The sequence below is a fragment of the Sceloporus occidentalis genome, unplaced genomic scaffold, assembly GCF_023333645.1.
Source record: "Sceloporus occidentalis isolate IW3139 unplaced genomic scaffold, rSceOcc1.0.p SCAF_2, whole genome shotgun sequence".
NCBI lineage: Eukaryota > Metazoa > Chordata > Lepidosauria > Squamata > Phrynosomatidae > Sceloporus > Sceloporus occidentalis.
Genome location: NW_028316982.1, coordinates 271,737,687 through 271,754,321, shown reverse-complemented (window position 1 = coordinate 271,754,321; position 16,635 = coordinate 271,737,687). Strand labels below are relative to the sequence as shown.

General features: G+C 43.4%; 1 protein-coding gene across 7 annotated transcripts in view; it reads left to right on the top strand.

Annotated features, from left to right (window-relative positions):
* LOC149320190 (solute carrier organic anion transporter family member 2B1-like) overlaps positions 1-16,635 on the top strand; it is a 144,290-nt gene that overhangs the window by 76,165 nt on the left and 51,490 nt on the right. For 6 of the 7 annotated variants that reach the window (XM_089513106.1, XM_089513104.1, XM_089513107.1 and 3 more), the window contains exons 6-7: positions 6,038-6,250; positions 10,892-10,990. In XM_089513106.1, coding sequence (XP_089369232.1) covers positions 6,038-6,250; positions 10,892-10,990 — 312 coding nt within the window. The remainder of the gene's footprint in view (positions 1-6,037; positions 6,251-10,891; positions 10,991-16,635) is intronic. The other variant, XM_089513108.1, reaches the window with a different exon arrangement.

Below are 16,635 nucleotides of genomic sequence, written 5' to 3'. Positions count from 1 at the left end.
AAGGGACCCTAGACAAAAAGTTAATCATCAGAAGCAGTAATGCAGATTTAGATTGTTATGTAGACAGTTCATTTGCGTCAGAATTAGGAGACAAGAAATCAGTTACAGGAATGATCATTAAGATTTAGATTGTTATGTAGACAGTTCATTTGCGTCAGAATTAGGAGACAAGAAATCAGTTACAGGAATGATCATTAAGTATAGTGAAAGTCCCATAGTATGGAGAAGCAGAAAACAAACAAACGTAGCTTTAAGCACATCTGAAGCAGAATTTGCAGCTTTGAACGAAATAGTGAACGAGGTACAATGGCTTGAACAATTGTTAAATGACTTAAACGAAAATTTCAAAGTACCTGTAGAAATTCAGGAAGATTCGCAATCATGCATATCGATGGCTGAAACAGAAAGTTTAAAGAACAGAACCAAATATGTGGGTGTAAGATACCAAAATGTAAGAGACATGGTTCAAAAAGGAGAAATAGAGTTGAGATACATAGAAACACAAAATAACATAGCAGATTTGTTTACTAAAGCTTTAACAGTGGAAAAACATGAAAGGTTAACACAAATGGTTGGGATGACATTGTAAGCCACATACAATATTTTATTTCGGAGGGGATTGTTAAGGGAAAAGCAACATGGGATATACAGTCAAAGAAATAAAACATGTATGTGAGAGTCAGGATGACTCAGCAGAAGCAATTAGGAGCCACACAGGCGTAAATGGTAATGTAATTAGCAAGTCCTAAATGCCAAGGACAGAAATGCAAAGTGGATAATTGAACACACCTGAGAATTGTTAAGTGGACAAGGTGAAATGATGAAATCATTAATTGTGGGTTGAACCAAGAGAACCAATGAAAGTGGTTGTACACGCCCACTGGGTGGAAACTGACAAGAGTGGGTGGTGTTTTCCAAGGGCTATAATAATTGCTATGAATCCCAATGTATTTTGTGGGTAGTAGTGTGGGGTATTGGAGGAATATTGGAGTTGTGTTGGATAGTCTTGGAGCTGTATATAGTAGAATAAAGTAGATCTTTGATATAAGACTACTGAGTTGTCTGGTGTCTTGAGTGAAGATACAAGAGCCAGCTGGATCCTGAAGAAGTGGGAAGACTTCTGTGGAAGCAAGAGTGAGAAGGCTTGGAGAGTTTGTCAGGGTCTTCAGCCTATTCTCTGTAACTCTGCTGCTTTTGAAGCAAAGCTTTAACCACTGACCAAAACTGGTCAGCGCCGGTGTGTAACAAGGTGGTGAGTTTGAGCCAGAGGTGAAGAGCTACAACTCCCATCATCCCTGACATATAAGGCAAAGTCAACTTGATGGCAATTAACAACAAGGGATGCCAAACCCCTGTTCTTGACTCCAATGACAGGCTGCTTCTCCCTTCTTACATCCTGGAGCCAGGAACTATGGTTTCCTTTGAAAGTTTTATCTAGATATTGTGGCAGGAAGGACCTGCAGCGATGGCAAGAGGGCCAGGTGCTGTCCAAAGCAATCACTGGCAGCAGTCTTTACTCAGCTTTTGCTAACCCTTTCAACTGCCATTATGTGACCATGTCACATAGTGGCAGTTGCTTTCCCCCAGAATAATATCTTTGAAAAATTTACAGTTTTTGAAAACATTCTTGCAGCAGGGAGAAAGTGGATTGAATTGTTTGTTCTCCCCTACAGAGTGAATAATTTAAACGAGTACAGCACTGCTGGAGCTCTATTCATATGGTTTCTATCCCCACTATTAAACCAGAGTGTTAATATTAATATAATACTATCTTGTCTCCAGTATTAAACCAGAAAATTCTGTCCAGGAAAACTCCTCTGGATTCACTGGTTTCCCAGTGAAGGGAGGAGCTGCCTGGAGGAGCAGGAAGGGAAACCTGACCAGACCAAACTTGCAATGGGATTTGCCAGAAGTTTGTTCCAGGGAAGTGAAAAGCTGCAGTAATACAGGCCCAGTTGGTCTTAAGTTTCTGCTTTTGGAAAAGAGCAGAATCTGATCAACTGGTCTGAACGCAGACACTTCAGAAGTCTAAATAAATAAAATTCTGACACTCCCACCTCTTCATCAGTCTAGTTCGTGGAATAGTTTGCATTTATTTATTTATTCATTTGATTTCATTTTTCAAATTAATATCATCCTAAATCCAGTGGTTGGTCACCACTAGCATAAACCCACTGAATTAATTATGCAATGGTATGCTTCCTAACTGGCTGGTGCCATAATTCATTTTATATATATATATATATATATATATATATATATACACATACACACACACACACACACACACACACACACACAATTCAGTTATCACCGCTATGATCATTGCGGAATAGCAGTCTATAAATAAAACGTATTATTATTATTATTATTATTATTATTATTATTATTACAGAATTATAGAGTTGGAAAAGACCTCAAGGATCAACCAGTCCAACTCCATTCTGCCATGTAGAAAGGCACCATTAAAGCACCCCCAACAGATAGCCATCCAGCCTCTGTTTAAAGACCTCCAAGGAAGGAGATGTCAGGGATTTGAAGGGTTAAAACACAGCACACAGGGAAATGCTTGATGTGTGTGTGTTTGGCCATGAGCATTCAGCAGAGTGACAAGGCTGATCAGCACAGCTGAAGCTCATTGGCTCAAGGACACTTCAGTGTCCAAGTGCACGTAGCCATGGCTGATGAAACCATGTGTCTGGATTGCACAGGAGACACATGACATGGTTACACACCTGAACTCACTGGGTTTGGGAGACCACATGGTCTGGAGACTATATAAGCCCAGGGGTTGCAAGGGTGTGGTGTGGGTTTGAAGTAGGAGTTGGTTTGGTATGGTTTGGAGTTTTAGAGATCTAGTGTTGTATAAGACAAACCTAATCTCTTTCTTTGATAAAATTACCAGCTTGGTAGATGAAGGGAATGCTGTGGATATAGTATATCTGGATTTCAGTAAGGCCTTTGACAAGGTTTCCCATGACATTCTTGCAAACAAGCTTGTAAAATGTGGGCTAGACAAAGGAACTGTTAAATGGATCTGTAATTGGTTGACCGGCCGAACCCAAAGGGTGCTCAACAATGGCTCCTTTTCATCCTGGGCCCAGTGCTATTCAACATCTTTATCAATGACCTGGATGACAGAATTGGGAGCATACTTATCAAATTTGCAGATGACACCAAATTAGGGGGAATAGCTAATACCCCAGAGGACAGGATCAAGATTCAAAATCACCTGAATAGACTAGAAAGCTGGGCCAAAGCTAACAAAATGAAATTCAACACAGAGAAATGTAAGGTATTGCACTTAGGGCAGAAAAATAAAATGCACAGATATAGGATGGGTGACACCTGGCTGAATGAAACTACGTGTGAAAGGGATCTAGGAGTCCAAGTAGACCACAAGTTGAACATGAGTGAACAGTGTGATGCGGCAGCTAAAAAGGCCAATGCTATTTTAGGCTGCATCAATAGAAGTATAGTGTCTAGATCAAGAGAAGTAATAGTGCCACTGTATTCTGCTCTGGTCAGGCCCCACCTAGAATATTGTGTCCAGTTCTGGGCGCCACAATTCAGAAAGGACATTGAGAAACTGGAGCCATGTGTCCAAAGGAGGGCGACAAAAATGGTGAAGGGTCTGGAAACCATGCCCTATGAGGAACGACTTAGGGAGCTGGGGATGTTTAGCCTGGAGAAAAGAAGGTTAAGAGGTGATATGATAGCCCTGTTTAAATATTTGAAAGGATGTCATATTGAAGAGGGAACAAGCTTGTTCTCTGCTGCTCCAGAGAACAGGACCCGGAACAATGGATGCAAGCTACAGGAAAAGAGATTCCACCTGAACATTAGGAGGAACTTCTTGACAGTAAGGGCTGTTCGACAGTGGAATGCACTCCCTCGGAGGGTGATAGAGTCTCCTTCCTTGGAGGTCTTTAAACAGAGGCTGGATGGCCATCTGTCAGGGATGCTTTGAATTGGATTTCCTGCATGGCAGGGGGTTGGACTGGATGGCCCTAGTGGTCTCTTCCAACTCTATGATTCTATGATTCTATGATTCTATGAATAGCACTGTGAATAAAGAGCACTTTGGGAGACTTAGTTTCTCTGGTGGTTTATCAGAAGAAGCTATAGCACCGGTTTGCTGTGTGTCCCCGGAGGTTCCTGCATTGCTGCAGTTCCTGGAAGACATCCAGTTGCTGTCATCCCAACTTGGACTTTGGAGCCACGCTTCGGCTTCTGGAAATTTGCCAGCTCTGCTCCAAGGGTCTGATTTAACCCCAGGACTCGTTGGAGTTGCTGACAGTGGTTGTTGGACCCCAGCAGTTGCGCTGACAGGAGACTCCACCACTCTCCAAGGGATTGTGTTCCACTGCTGAACAGCTCTTACTGTCAAGAAGTTCCTCCTAATGTTGTTGTTGTTGTTGTTGTTGTTGTTATCCTTTATTTATAAAGTGCTGTAAATTTACACAGCGCTGTACATACAATCTTTTAGTCAGATGGTTCCCTGCCCTCAGGCTTACAATCTAAAAAGACACAACACAAAAGGAGAAGGGGGTGGTGGTGGGGAATAGGATCAGGTCCAGCAGATCTTCTCCACCTCCATGGCCTGGACCAAGGCAGATGGACTGGAGGAAGGGCTTGGCTTCTTAATGAATGGTTAAAAGGAGGCTTCCTGGGTTAGAGAGGGGCTCGCCTCTGGGAACGCTTCTCTAAACAATATAAACAATAATGTTGTAGTGAAACCTCTTTTCCTGCAGCTTGCATCCATCGTTCCGGTTCCTAGTCTCTGGAGCAGAAGAAAACAAGCTTGCTCCATCCTCAATGTGACACCCCTCCAAATACTTAAACAGGGCTATCATATCACCTCTTAACCATCTCTTCTCCAGGCTAAGCATCCCCAGCTCCCTAGGTCTCTCCTCATAGGGCATGGTTTCCAGACCCTTCACCATTTTAGTCGCCCTCCTTTGCACATGCTCCAGCTTCTCAGCATCCTTCTTGAATTGTGGGGTCCAGAACTGGACACAGGATTATTCCAGGTGCGGCCTGACCAAAGCAGAATAGAGTAGCACTGTTACTTCCTTTGATCTAGACACTATACTTCTGTTAATGCAGCCTAGATTCATATTGGCCTTTTTAGCTGCCACATCACACTCTTGACTCATGTTCAACTTGTGGTCTTCTAGGACTCTTAGATCCCTTTCACATGTAGTCTCCTTAAGCCAGGTGTCTCCCATCCTATATCTGTGCATTTCATTTTTTCTGCCTAAGTGCAGTACCTTACATTTTTCTCTGTTGAAATTCATTTTGTTTGTTTTGGCCCAGCTTTCTAAGGTCATTTTGCATTTTGAATTTCCTCTCCTCTGGGATATTAACAACTCCTAATTTGGTGTCATCTGCAAATTTGATAAGCATGCCCTCTATCCTTTTATCCAAGTTGTTGATAAAGATATCAAATAGCACTGGGACCAGTTCAGAACCCTGTGGCATCCCACTGGTCACTTCTTTCTAAGACAGAATTTTTGGATACAAATACAAAACAATAGTAATGAAATGACAGGATCAGAAATGTCTGTAGATCATTTGTTTATTGTTTTAGTCTGTTGGGAAGGGATAGGATCAGACAAATATACTGAATTAAGTTATCAGTAAGAGTTTCACTATAAAGGGAGGACAATTAGGGTTGCCAGGTCAGGAGCATCCCAGATCCTGAGATTTCAGGGCCAAAACATAAGAAGCATCATGCATCAACCACAGTTTCTTGAAGCATGTCATCCAAATAACAAGCAAGCAAGAAAAATGTTTCTGCAATTGGAAATTAAGTTCTCCATATATTGAAGGAGGAGAAAAATACCCATGCTTTTCTAAGCTCTTTTGTTAACACTGATACCTGAAAACTCCAGGGGCAATGGAGAGGTGCAGGGTTTCAGCTCCAGTATATACAGACACAGAGACACACATCTGTTTCACTCCATAACTCATCTTGCTGTGTCCCCCTGCCCATTAGTACAGAAGCCTTAAATGATTGTCTTTTGTTCATTAGGCAATAAGACGGATATGTGCCTTCCAGGCGAAAAAGACACATCTATTGTGCCTGAGGTATGCACGGAGAGCATGGAGAAGGAAGGCCAAGTGGTGCTGGCACTGCTATTGCTTGGACAGACCCTTCTGGGTGTTGGTGGGGTGCCCATCCAGCCCTTTGGCATTTCGTATATTGATGATTTTGCCAGTAGGAACAACTCACCTCTCTATATAGGTAAGTTACTAGAAACAAAGGCCAATGCTGTGTTCCTGTATGGGCCTTAGAGTGATTAAAGCTGTCAATGTGCTTCTGGTTTGAATTCAGGATGCTGGGGAAGACTATGATATAAAGGCTTGGGACCTTGATACTTGAAAGAGTACCTCTGCCTATAAATATCTACCCAAAGTCTGCTGTCACCTAGTGGTGGAATGTTCTCCCCTTTGAGGCCCGATTGGTGCTAACATTGGCTTCTTTCTGGTACCAAGGGAAAGGTGGGTAAGAAATAACAAAAACAACTGTTATTATAATTATTATTATGCTCCATAACATAATAGCACCCTCCTTCTCAGTTTTGACTTGCTGGGTAGGCAGCTATTCAGCCTTTGCCTAATGGGTGAGCTCAGGCCTATGCATCCTACTGTGTAATCTGGGGATCACACAACTAGGGAAGTTCAGTTGTAGATCAAGTAACTATACCAGCTTTTGGCTGCTGCTCTTCTGCTTATGTGCCTTCAAATCAACCCTCGCCACCTTATGCTAAGGCAGGGCAGGCAACTGGGGAGGCAAGGGGGCTGCGTTAGCCCCCGCCAAGACTGTGGAGGCCTGCATACCCCTACTTCACAATTCTTTTTAAGTTGTTGGTCCTCAGACACCCACTATGGGGCCTGGGGAGGATTTTCACTCTCCTAGGGCATTTTAGGCCCAGGAAAGACCCTTTTTTAAACAACTGGAAGTTTCTGTTCACTTTTTTTTTTTTAAGGCCTCTCCTGGGCCTAAAATGACCCAGAGGGCCCCTAAAACATGGAGAAAATGTTCCTCACTCTCAAGAGGACATTTGAAGGGGAAAATGTTTTAACTCTAGAAGACCCTGGGGCCACAAAAATGGCATGGGGGGGCCTTCTTCTGGCCCACAGACTACAGTTTGCCCACTCCTGTCTTTGAATTTTCATGGCATAATTTACATTCCCTTCTTCTGCGTATAGCCTACAGCATGCAATATTCTTTGGTGACCTCTCTTCCAAGTACTAACTGGGTCTGACCCTACTTAGCTTCTGAACTCAGATAGGATCTGGTGCCTTTGAGGTATTCACACTACACTGTTATAGTGCTATTATTCCACTTAAACTGCTATGGCTGCCTCCTGCAGAGTCTTGGGATTTGTAGTTTTAGGAAGGGGCATTTGGAAATTCCAACCTGAGAGCTATTAAACCTCATTAAACTACAAATCCCAGAATTCCACAGGATGCAGCCATAGCAGTTTAAGTGGAATAATATAACTCTGACAGTGTAGTGTGAATACTTCAAAGGCACCATATCCGGCATTGCCAATTTCTGGGGAATTTCCAGGAATCCGGGGAATTTCATTAATTTCTTTCCGGGGATTTTAACTGAATATTCTGGTAAATCTTGGGGAATTCCGGGGATTTTGGATTTTGGTAAAACATTCTGGGGAATATCTTCGAGGCTTGTTGGCAACACTGACCATATCCTATCCCATCTGACTTCAGAAGCTAAGCAAGTCAGGCCCAGTTAGTACTTGGAAGGGAAACCACCAAGGAATAGTGGGTGCTGTAGGCTATATTCAGAGGAGAGCAATGCACTATAACTGCGGTGTGATATTGTCTTTAGTCTTTACATGATGTTGAAAGTGTTTATGAGACCCATTATGTTTTTGTGGTTTGAGTGTTGGACTAGGATACCAGGGGACCAGGTTTTCAATCCTAGTTTAGCCATGGAAACCCTGGGTAACCTTGGGCAAGTCATAGGCAATTATCACGCAGAGCCTTACTGTCCCTGAAACGTGGCTAAATCGTCCGTAAAGTGTGCGGGTGTGATAGCCAATCGCACTTGCCTCCTGTAATTTGATTGTCATTGCGGTATCCTGCTCCTCTCCCGTCATCAAAGCGTTCACAGAGCAGCCGTTTTTCAACAACAGGAACTTCCGTTACTGGAGAAATGGCTGCTCTGCAAATGCTTTGATGACAGGAGAGGACCAAGACGCCTCAATGACAATTAAATCACAGGAGGCAAGCGCAATTGGCTATCACACCCGCATGCTGTACAGATGATTTAGCCATGTTTCAGGAACAGTATGTATGTATATATGTATGTATGTATGTATATTTATTTATTTATTTATTTATTTACAGTATACCCCGCTCTTCAGCCAAGGCTATCAGAGCAGCTCTGTATGATAATTGCCATACTTTCAAATTGTAGAAGGAGGCAATGGCAAACCTCCTCTGAAGGTATCTGGCCACAAAAACCCCAGGATAGGGTAGCCAAAAGCCAGAGTTAAGTAGAAGACACATAACAACAAGAAAAAAGATCTTGACCAAAAACTAGCCAACTAACTGGGTGCAGCGAGCCATTTAAAAATGCAGACAAATAGTCAGTCAGTACTGAACTAGATGGATTTTTTAGCTGGTATACCACAGCATTCTCACCAGCACATTGCTCTCAGCCATGCAGAATGTGGCTACGACACATTAGTTTGGCCACTGCAGAAGATTGATCCTGACCCCATGAGCACCCTGGATCCCAGCTCTCTCTCTCTCCTTGTGGCTGAAGTAGTCTGTTGAGCTGAGCAGTAGTCAGAGTTAGGAAACTACATTGTGGAGGGGAATCCTTGCTGAATTCCAAAGGTTCCCCCTACTGCCTGCCCAAACTCAGCAGCTTGAGGGCTATAATGAGAACTGGGATGTGAAAGAGCTGCCAAAGAGAGCAGATGGCCATACTTCACATACCAGAATCACCTAGCCTCACCAGTGTGGGAGGCCTCTGAAAAGGAGAGAATTCATGCTGACATATTTGGCATCAAACCTGAGTAGATGCCTGCAAGTGCCAGTGTATATCGAGGCAGGTGGTGGTGATGGTGGTGTATTTGCGTGTGCATAAACCAGTGCTTGGACATAAAATGAATACTTTTCAGTGTGTTCATCTTCTACAGCTACAGGACCAAGAGCTAAACACTATCAGCATGTACCCCAGGAATGAAGAGCAACCAAGGCTTTCTCTGTATTACTTATAAATCCCAAATTCCTCTTACTGGGCCCACTGTATTCTGTTTACATTGTTGTTGTTGTTGTTGTTGTTGTTGTTGTTGTTGTTGTGTCTTCAAGTCATTTCCAACTTGTGGCAACCCTAAGGTGTACCCATCATGGGGTTTTCTTGGCGAGTTTCTTCAGAGGCTGTTTTCCAATGCCATCTCTGAGTCTGAGAGAGTGTACCTTGCCCAGCGGGTTTTCATGGCTGAGCTAGGATTCAGATCCTGGTCTCCAGAGTCATAGTCCAGTGCTCAAACCACTACACCAGGCTGTTTACATAGCCGCCCCCCCCCCCCAAACCCTGTATCAGGTCCAGACTGTTTTCACAATGCCTGGATCTGATTTGGGGTTTCCACTCCGTGTCCCATATTAAAACAACTTACCTTTTACTCTTGTTCTTCAAGAAAGCCTGGAGCAAACCATGGAACAATGGATGGCTCTCTTCCCATGTGGTCCCTGCATGTTTCCCTGACCTGAAGGCTTGATGGCCTTTTTAAATTCAGTAAACAAGAAGCAAAAACATTCTTATAGTTGAATTATTACAGCCTTCTATTCCCTGTTACCCTGAAATCATAACATCATAGAGTTGGGAGAGACCCCAAGGGCCATCCAGTCCAATGCCTTTCTGCAATGCAGGAAGGCACCACCAAAGCACTCCTGACGGCTACCCATCCAGCCTCTGTTTAAGAACCTCCAAAGAAGGAGACTCCACCACACTCTGAGGAAGCATCTTCCACTGTTGGACGACTCTTACCCTCAGGAAGTTCTTCCTAATGTTTAGGTGGAACCTCTTTTCTTGTAGCTTGAATCTATTGCTCCATGCCCTAGTCTCTGGAACAGTAGAAAACAAGCTTGCTCCATCCCCAATACGACACTCCTTCCAATATTTAAACATGGCTATCATGTCACCCTTCAACCTTCCCCAGGCTAAACATACCCACTTCCTGAGATTCTCCTCATAACTTGCATCTTATAAGGTGGCATTCTATCGGCTTGTACGCTAGGCAAACATCTCTGCAGTGGGTATGATGCACTCTCCTAGGCAATATTACAGCATGGTGTCAGATGACCAGATCCCCCCTTTCCCATATTGAACCATTTGCAGCACTGGGATTATCCAAACATATCTAAACCAGAGACACCAGTGTTGTGTAGCAGCTTGAGTTTTGGGCTAGAACTCCATAAGATCAGGGTTCAAATGCTCAGCCCTGGAAACCACTGGGAGATCTGGGGAAAATCCCACTCTCTCAGCCTCAGAGGAAGACAATGTTGGCAAACCTCCTCTAGATAAATCTGGTCAGGAAAACCCTAGGATAGGATTCCCATAAACTGGAGTTCACTTGAAGGCAAGCAACAGCAACAACAAATCCAAACCAGGCTTACAGGAAATATTGGCCATTTTTGTAAACTGACTGAAAGGATGTACATGTGTGTGTGACTCTGCCTTGTTGTTGCATCTCACTCAGAGGAACTATTCTCAAATTATACAATGGGCTTCCGACTTAGAACAATTTTTTTTTAGTTTTTGTGTTGTGGAAGAGTTTATTCCTGATGCTTCACCAGCATCGGTGGCTGGCATCTTCAGAGAAATTCTGTTTTCTTTTTACAGGAATCCTCTTTGCTACAACTACCGTTGGTCCCGCCATAGCCTTCATCGTGGGCTCGATCATGTTACGCTTCTATGTTGACATTGACAAAGTTCCTGCATGTGAGTATACAGAGCTTCTATATGAGCATGTTTGTGGCAGAAGAAATCCCAGAGAAGCAAGATAAAGTCTGGGGATGAATTTTTGCTTCTGCTGTTATGGGTATTAGCACTGTTTCTGGTGACATGTGCAGGAGATGGGTCCAGTGGTGTTACTAGATCTTGTGTTACTTGGTGCAGAGACAGTGGCCCCACACCCCTTCCTTTTCTATGCCTTGCCTGCTTGCCTGGCCAGGTCCAGAAGGACCTGGATGGCTGGATGGCCAGGTGGGTGAGCCAGTGGATGGTCTCACCACCTTTCTTCCCTCCATCTCACCTGTTTCCCTGGCCAGACCCGGATGGGTGGACAGGTGGATGGGTGAGCCAGTGGGCAGCCTTCCCCCATCTTTCCCTCACTCCCTTGCCTGTCCAGACTTGGACAGCTGACTGGACAGATGGATGAGCAAGCTCCCCTACTCCATTTGCCCCTCTCTCCACCTTGCCTGCTTGCCCAGGCAACCACTGAAAAACCCAGATTTTATTTCAAAGGGACTAGGGGGGCGTTCCCACTTGGCAGATAAAATGGATTATATTGGCGTGATTCTGATTCGGATTATGTTCCAGGAATAATTTGATTTTTTCCCATCGTTTCCATTACCAAAAGGGGCAAATTACCTCGATTCATTTAGACCCTGTTTTCGTTCCCATTTATTTTAAATGACCCCTTGAGCGCTGCTCCTCCCATCTCCAGGTTCCCGAATCTGACACCCTTTCGTTCCCATTCGGATACAGCAAATCGTACCCCGCTTTCAAAAATAACCCGCGTTATAAACTACTATTATTTTAAACCGAATTATAGGCTGATAATCCGGTTTAAACATTTTAATTCGATTCTGATTCGAAACGTGGTGGGAACGAATGACGGGTAAGGGAGATTTGATATGGGCTTCTGTGGGAACGATGCACCCTAAATTCAGATCATGACCCGCTTTATAGGTAAGTGGGAACGACCCCTAGAGTTTATCATAGGAGCCTTGGTGGCGCAGTGGTTAAATGCCTGTACTGCAGCCATTCACTCAAAACCACAAGGTTGCGAGTTCAAGACCAGCAAAAGGGCCCAAGCTCGACTCAGGCTTGCATCCTTCTGAGGAGGGAGCTAAAATGAGTACCCAGACTGTTGGGGGCAAATTAGCTTACTTGCTAATTAGCTTACTTGCTGTTCACCGCTATGATCTTTGAAATAGCGGTATATAAATAAAACAAATTATTATTATTATCATTGGGGGAGCAATCCTTGGCAGTCTCAGGGGCCAGTTTTCAGTTCCCAGGAGCCTCAGTGTGCCATATCACTTTCCCTCCCCCCAAAAACAAAACATGGAATGGAATGGAAAGAATAGCAGAGCAGAGCAGAGCAAAGCAGGAAAACGAAATATAGGGAGGAAATATAACTTTTGAGCAAAACAGTGTGGAAAGCACCTGCAGTCTGTATAATAGCAAAATCACAATAATGTCCAGATACAGAAATAGCCGGTTTTACAAAGAATCCACCATCGTCACAGAAAGGTGATGTTTGGTGGGGAGTTGGGAAGGCCCTGGAGACCGAACAGCAAAAAAGTGTATGACATCCTTGACAGAGAAGGAATGGTGGGGCTCTAACCATGGTTTTAAAATGAAGACATTTCTAGCCTGGCATGGGCTTCTGCTTTGGACAAAATTCTAATTTTGCTGTACGTAATAACATTTTTCTTTTACATTTTCCCTCTTCTTTCCTCTCTTTCCCTCTCTCTTGATATGAATCCCTTTCTGTGGTGCACACTTGTGGCTATGGCAGGGGGTCATGTGTGCAAACCAGGGGCAGAGCTTATAAAGTTATTTTTTAAAAGCTATTCATTCCTGGTTCTTGTTGTGGTACTTAAGAAGCGAATCATTATCCCCATATATGGAAGAAGTCACATGTTGCATTGGTCTTACTGGTCCTTGAGGTTCCTTCCAGTTCCATGGGTTCCACATGGCATAGTAATAGCAGTATGATGCCACTATATCTCTTATAGCTCCATCCTGTGGAACCCTGGGAAATGTAGTGTTTTGGATCAAGGTACTGCAAGTCTCTCCACCAAACTACAAATCCCAGAATTCCATAGGATAGATTTACAGCACTTAAAATGGCAGCAAACTTGTAAAACTGTGCTGTGTGGATCTACCCTGTGACACTGTATTTCCCTGTACTGGCCATTGCTTTTTCCATTAAGTAGCAAGTAGGATTTATAATGGAGTGGCATAAAACCTGAACATTGCTGTCAGTGTGCCCCTAAACTTGCCTTAAAGGGGCCTTTAAAAGTAACTTTGGGCCCAAACAGACAGGCCAAAATAAAGCTGCTCTGAGTCACTTTGGAGGTATGCTGCTTAAATGACACATACATCTTAAGAGACCAGAAGCTGCGCCAATGCTGCACTCCAGTCCTTAAGACTGGAGCGTGGCTTTGGCATGGCTTCCAGCCTCTTAGGACGCAGCTTTATTATGGCCTGTCTGTTTGGGCCCTTAATGAAGCAACTATGCTATTCATTACGCCAACTGGAATAATTACATTCCCACTCACGGGAATATACCTTCTTAATACCATTATTCTCTACCCCTGTAACATGTTACAGGTAGAATGCTGTAGAATATAATGTAGAATGCAATGCTTTTAACTTGTTCCTTATGCCAGTAAGCTATGTCTGGGAGTCACTAAAGATTTTGAGTGTTCATCATAAGCCAGGAATCTAACTGACCACATCATTCCTGGGAAAGCTTTCCAATTTTGCTAAGCCATCTCAGACCTATAAACTGTCTAATAAAGGCAGGTTTTAGTACTGCAAGTTAATAGAGAAATGTGATACTAAATCAGCTTTGTGGCGGTGGTAAAATGGCAGCAATCATCCTTCAAGCTGTTTCACTTAGTTTCAAAAGTCATTTTAGTTCTCTGATTTTCCAGTAATTTTGAATGAAAAAAGGGATAGCCAAAGAGTCTTGTGGCACCCAACCATCTTACTTTGTAAGTTATTACAAAACTCTTCTTCAATGAAATGATAAAATCACAATGTGACTAGGGACTGGAGTGGATCATGGGCAAAGCAGGAGGGCACCCCATCCCAAAATAGTGGGGCAAGCCCTCCTGCTCTCAGTCCATCAGCTCCCCAAACTAGGAATCCCAAACAAAATATTATTTAGCTTTGCATCCCTAGATTTATAAATTTCATTCTCACAGGCAAGAACAAATTTGTTCTCCTTAATATGAAGAGTCATAGAAGACTTCACTGTTTTTAAAATCTAATTGCCATTCAGGAACAATTCGGTGCAAAAAAAAAAAAAATATTTCGGTGCAGAAAACAAGTTTCCTGTGCCAAGAACAGCATTTTCAGTGCAAAAACAATACTTCTGCACGGAAAATGCTGCTTCTCTCGGGGGAAAAACCACACACATGAATTTTCCATAAACTGTAAGTCCCAAATTGTGGAGGTTCTCAGCTGCCTGGGATTCTGTTTGTCAAGGTTCCCAACATTTGGGGGGGGGGGGGAGCTTTTTAACTTAAAAATGTTTTCAAATTTCTTTCCGTTGTTATTCACACACACCTGGATGTCTCTTAATCTAAATATAAGGTCCAGAACATACTATAGAAATAACCCAGTTTGAGACTACTTTAATTGTCCTGGCTCAGTGCTAGAGAATCCTGGGAATTGTAGTTCATTGTGGCACAGGTGCACACATAAGTAAGAGATCTGTCCATTTGCTTGTTGCAAATCTCCCACTCATTTCATTTCAGGTCAAATTTTCTGGAGTTTATTGCATTTTGAGGAAAACAGGTTTTGTCCCTTAAACAGATGCTATCTTACTGACTCCAGCCTCATAATTCCTTATTTACTGCATTATATCCCCAAACTGAGGACCTATCCACTCCAGAATATTTTTATAAATGGAGGCATATTTGGACCATGGCTGACCAATCCTTCTTCATGCCCATCCTTTGCAAAATTTTATTTCACCCTAGCTGAGATCCTTTTCTGCAGTAGAAACTGGCTTCTCCAACGGCTTGTGATCCCTTTCATTGAATTCTAATGCTCACTGGAGTTCAGCTTCATAGCTGGCCTGTTTGCCACAACTAGAACCTGTCTTGTATCCCTCTGTTAGTAGCACATCAAAAAACATATTTAATGGAAAAAGAAATTAATAACTCCTTTTCCCACTTTCCAATGGATTTTTGTTTCTTGATGCCATACTTTTTAATCTTTTCTGGAAGAAACTGGGACTTCCTCTTTAAAAAAAGACTCCATTTGTATATATACATGTTCTTGTTCCAAATGGTGCCTGGAGGCTTTTTGATTTGTCTTGTGAAAATGTTTCTTGGTCTTAATTGGGAAGAGAAAGGAGGTCGAGGGTTTTGGAGTTCATCTCACCCCATGAGAGAATCTGGGCACTTGATTGTGTATTCCTGCATGGCAGGACTGGGTGGCCCTTGTGGTCTCTTCCAACTCTATGATTCTACCTTCACTTGTGGCGCTGAAAGTAATTCGTATTATAGAAGATTAAGTTTTGTAGGTCACCTGTAAGAGAGCCAATATGTTCCAGTAGTTTGAGCCTTGGACTACAGTTCTAGAGATCAGGGTTCAATTCCTCACTCAAGCACTAAAAATAAAACATAACACTGAGTGACTTTGAGCAAGTCACACTCTCACAGTCTCAGGGGAAGGCAATGGCAAGCCTCTCTGAAGAACTTGCCAAGAAAACCCTATGATAGGTTTGCCTTAGGGTTGCCATAAGTAAAAAATGAATTGGAAGCACACAACAACAACAAACAACACATGGCAGCTGTAAACTGTGCAGTGGCCAAAATGTTACTTTGCATTTTAGATACCTCTGCCTATTTTCTCTTCTGATATGAACAGTGATTACTTGGAGGTTTATCAGACTCAAAGTTTTGGACCCTCAATTGCGCTAAGGAACTGTAAAGAACGTTGCGAAATGACTGTTTCGCGCGATGTCTTACCACATTGCTTGCTTTTCCGTCATTCCCCCGTAACATTATGTTAGCGCTACAATTGCGCGAAAGTTGCAATTTGCGTGATGCGAAACCATGTATAGCTGAACTTTTTACTACACCAGCGCCTTCCTTTTCTCTTTCACATTTCGCATCAACATATTTGCGCATGCTCCTTGGAGGTTTTGGTGGCATCCTGACCTTTGTGCTTCCGGGGGGGAGAGGGGAAAGGGGAGAAGCCCCTTCCAGTTTCCTGTTTCATGCAGGGCAGAAGAATGGGGCTGGAATGGATGACCCCTAGGGGCCCCTTCAATTCCTAGCCTCCTCTGAGTTCATGCGGGGCCGAGGAATGGTGCTGGAATGGATGACCCTTAGGGACCCCTTACATTTGCAGCCTCCTAGGTGTTCTTGCAGAGCAGAGGAATGGGGCTGGAATGGATGACCCTTGGGGACCCCTTACATTTGCAGCCTCCTAGGTGTTCTTGCAGGGCAGAGGAATGGGGCTGGAATGGATGACCCTTAGGGACCCCTTACATTTGCAGCCTCCTAGGTGTTCTTGCAGGGCAGAGGAATGGGGCTGGAATGGATGACCCTTAGGGACCCCTTACATTTGCAGCCTCCTAGGTGTTCTTGCAGGGCAGAGGAATGGGGCTG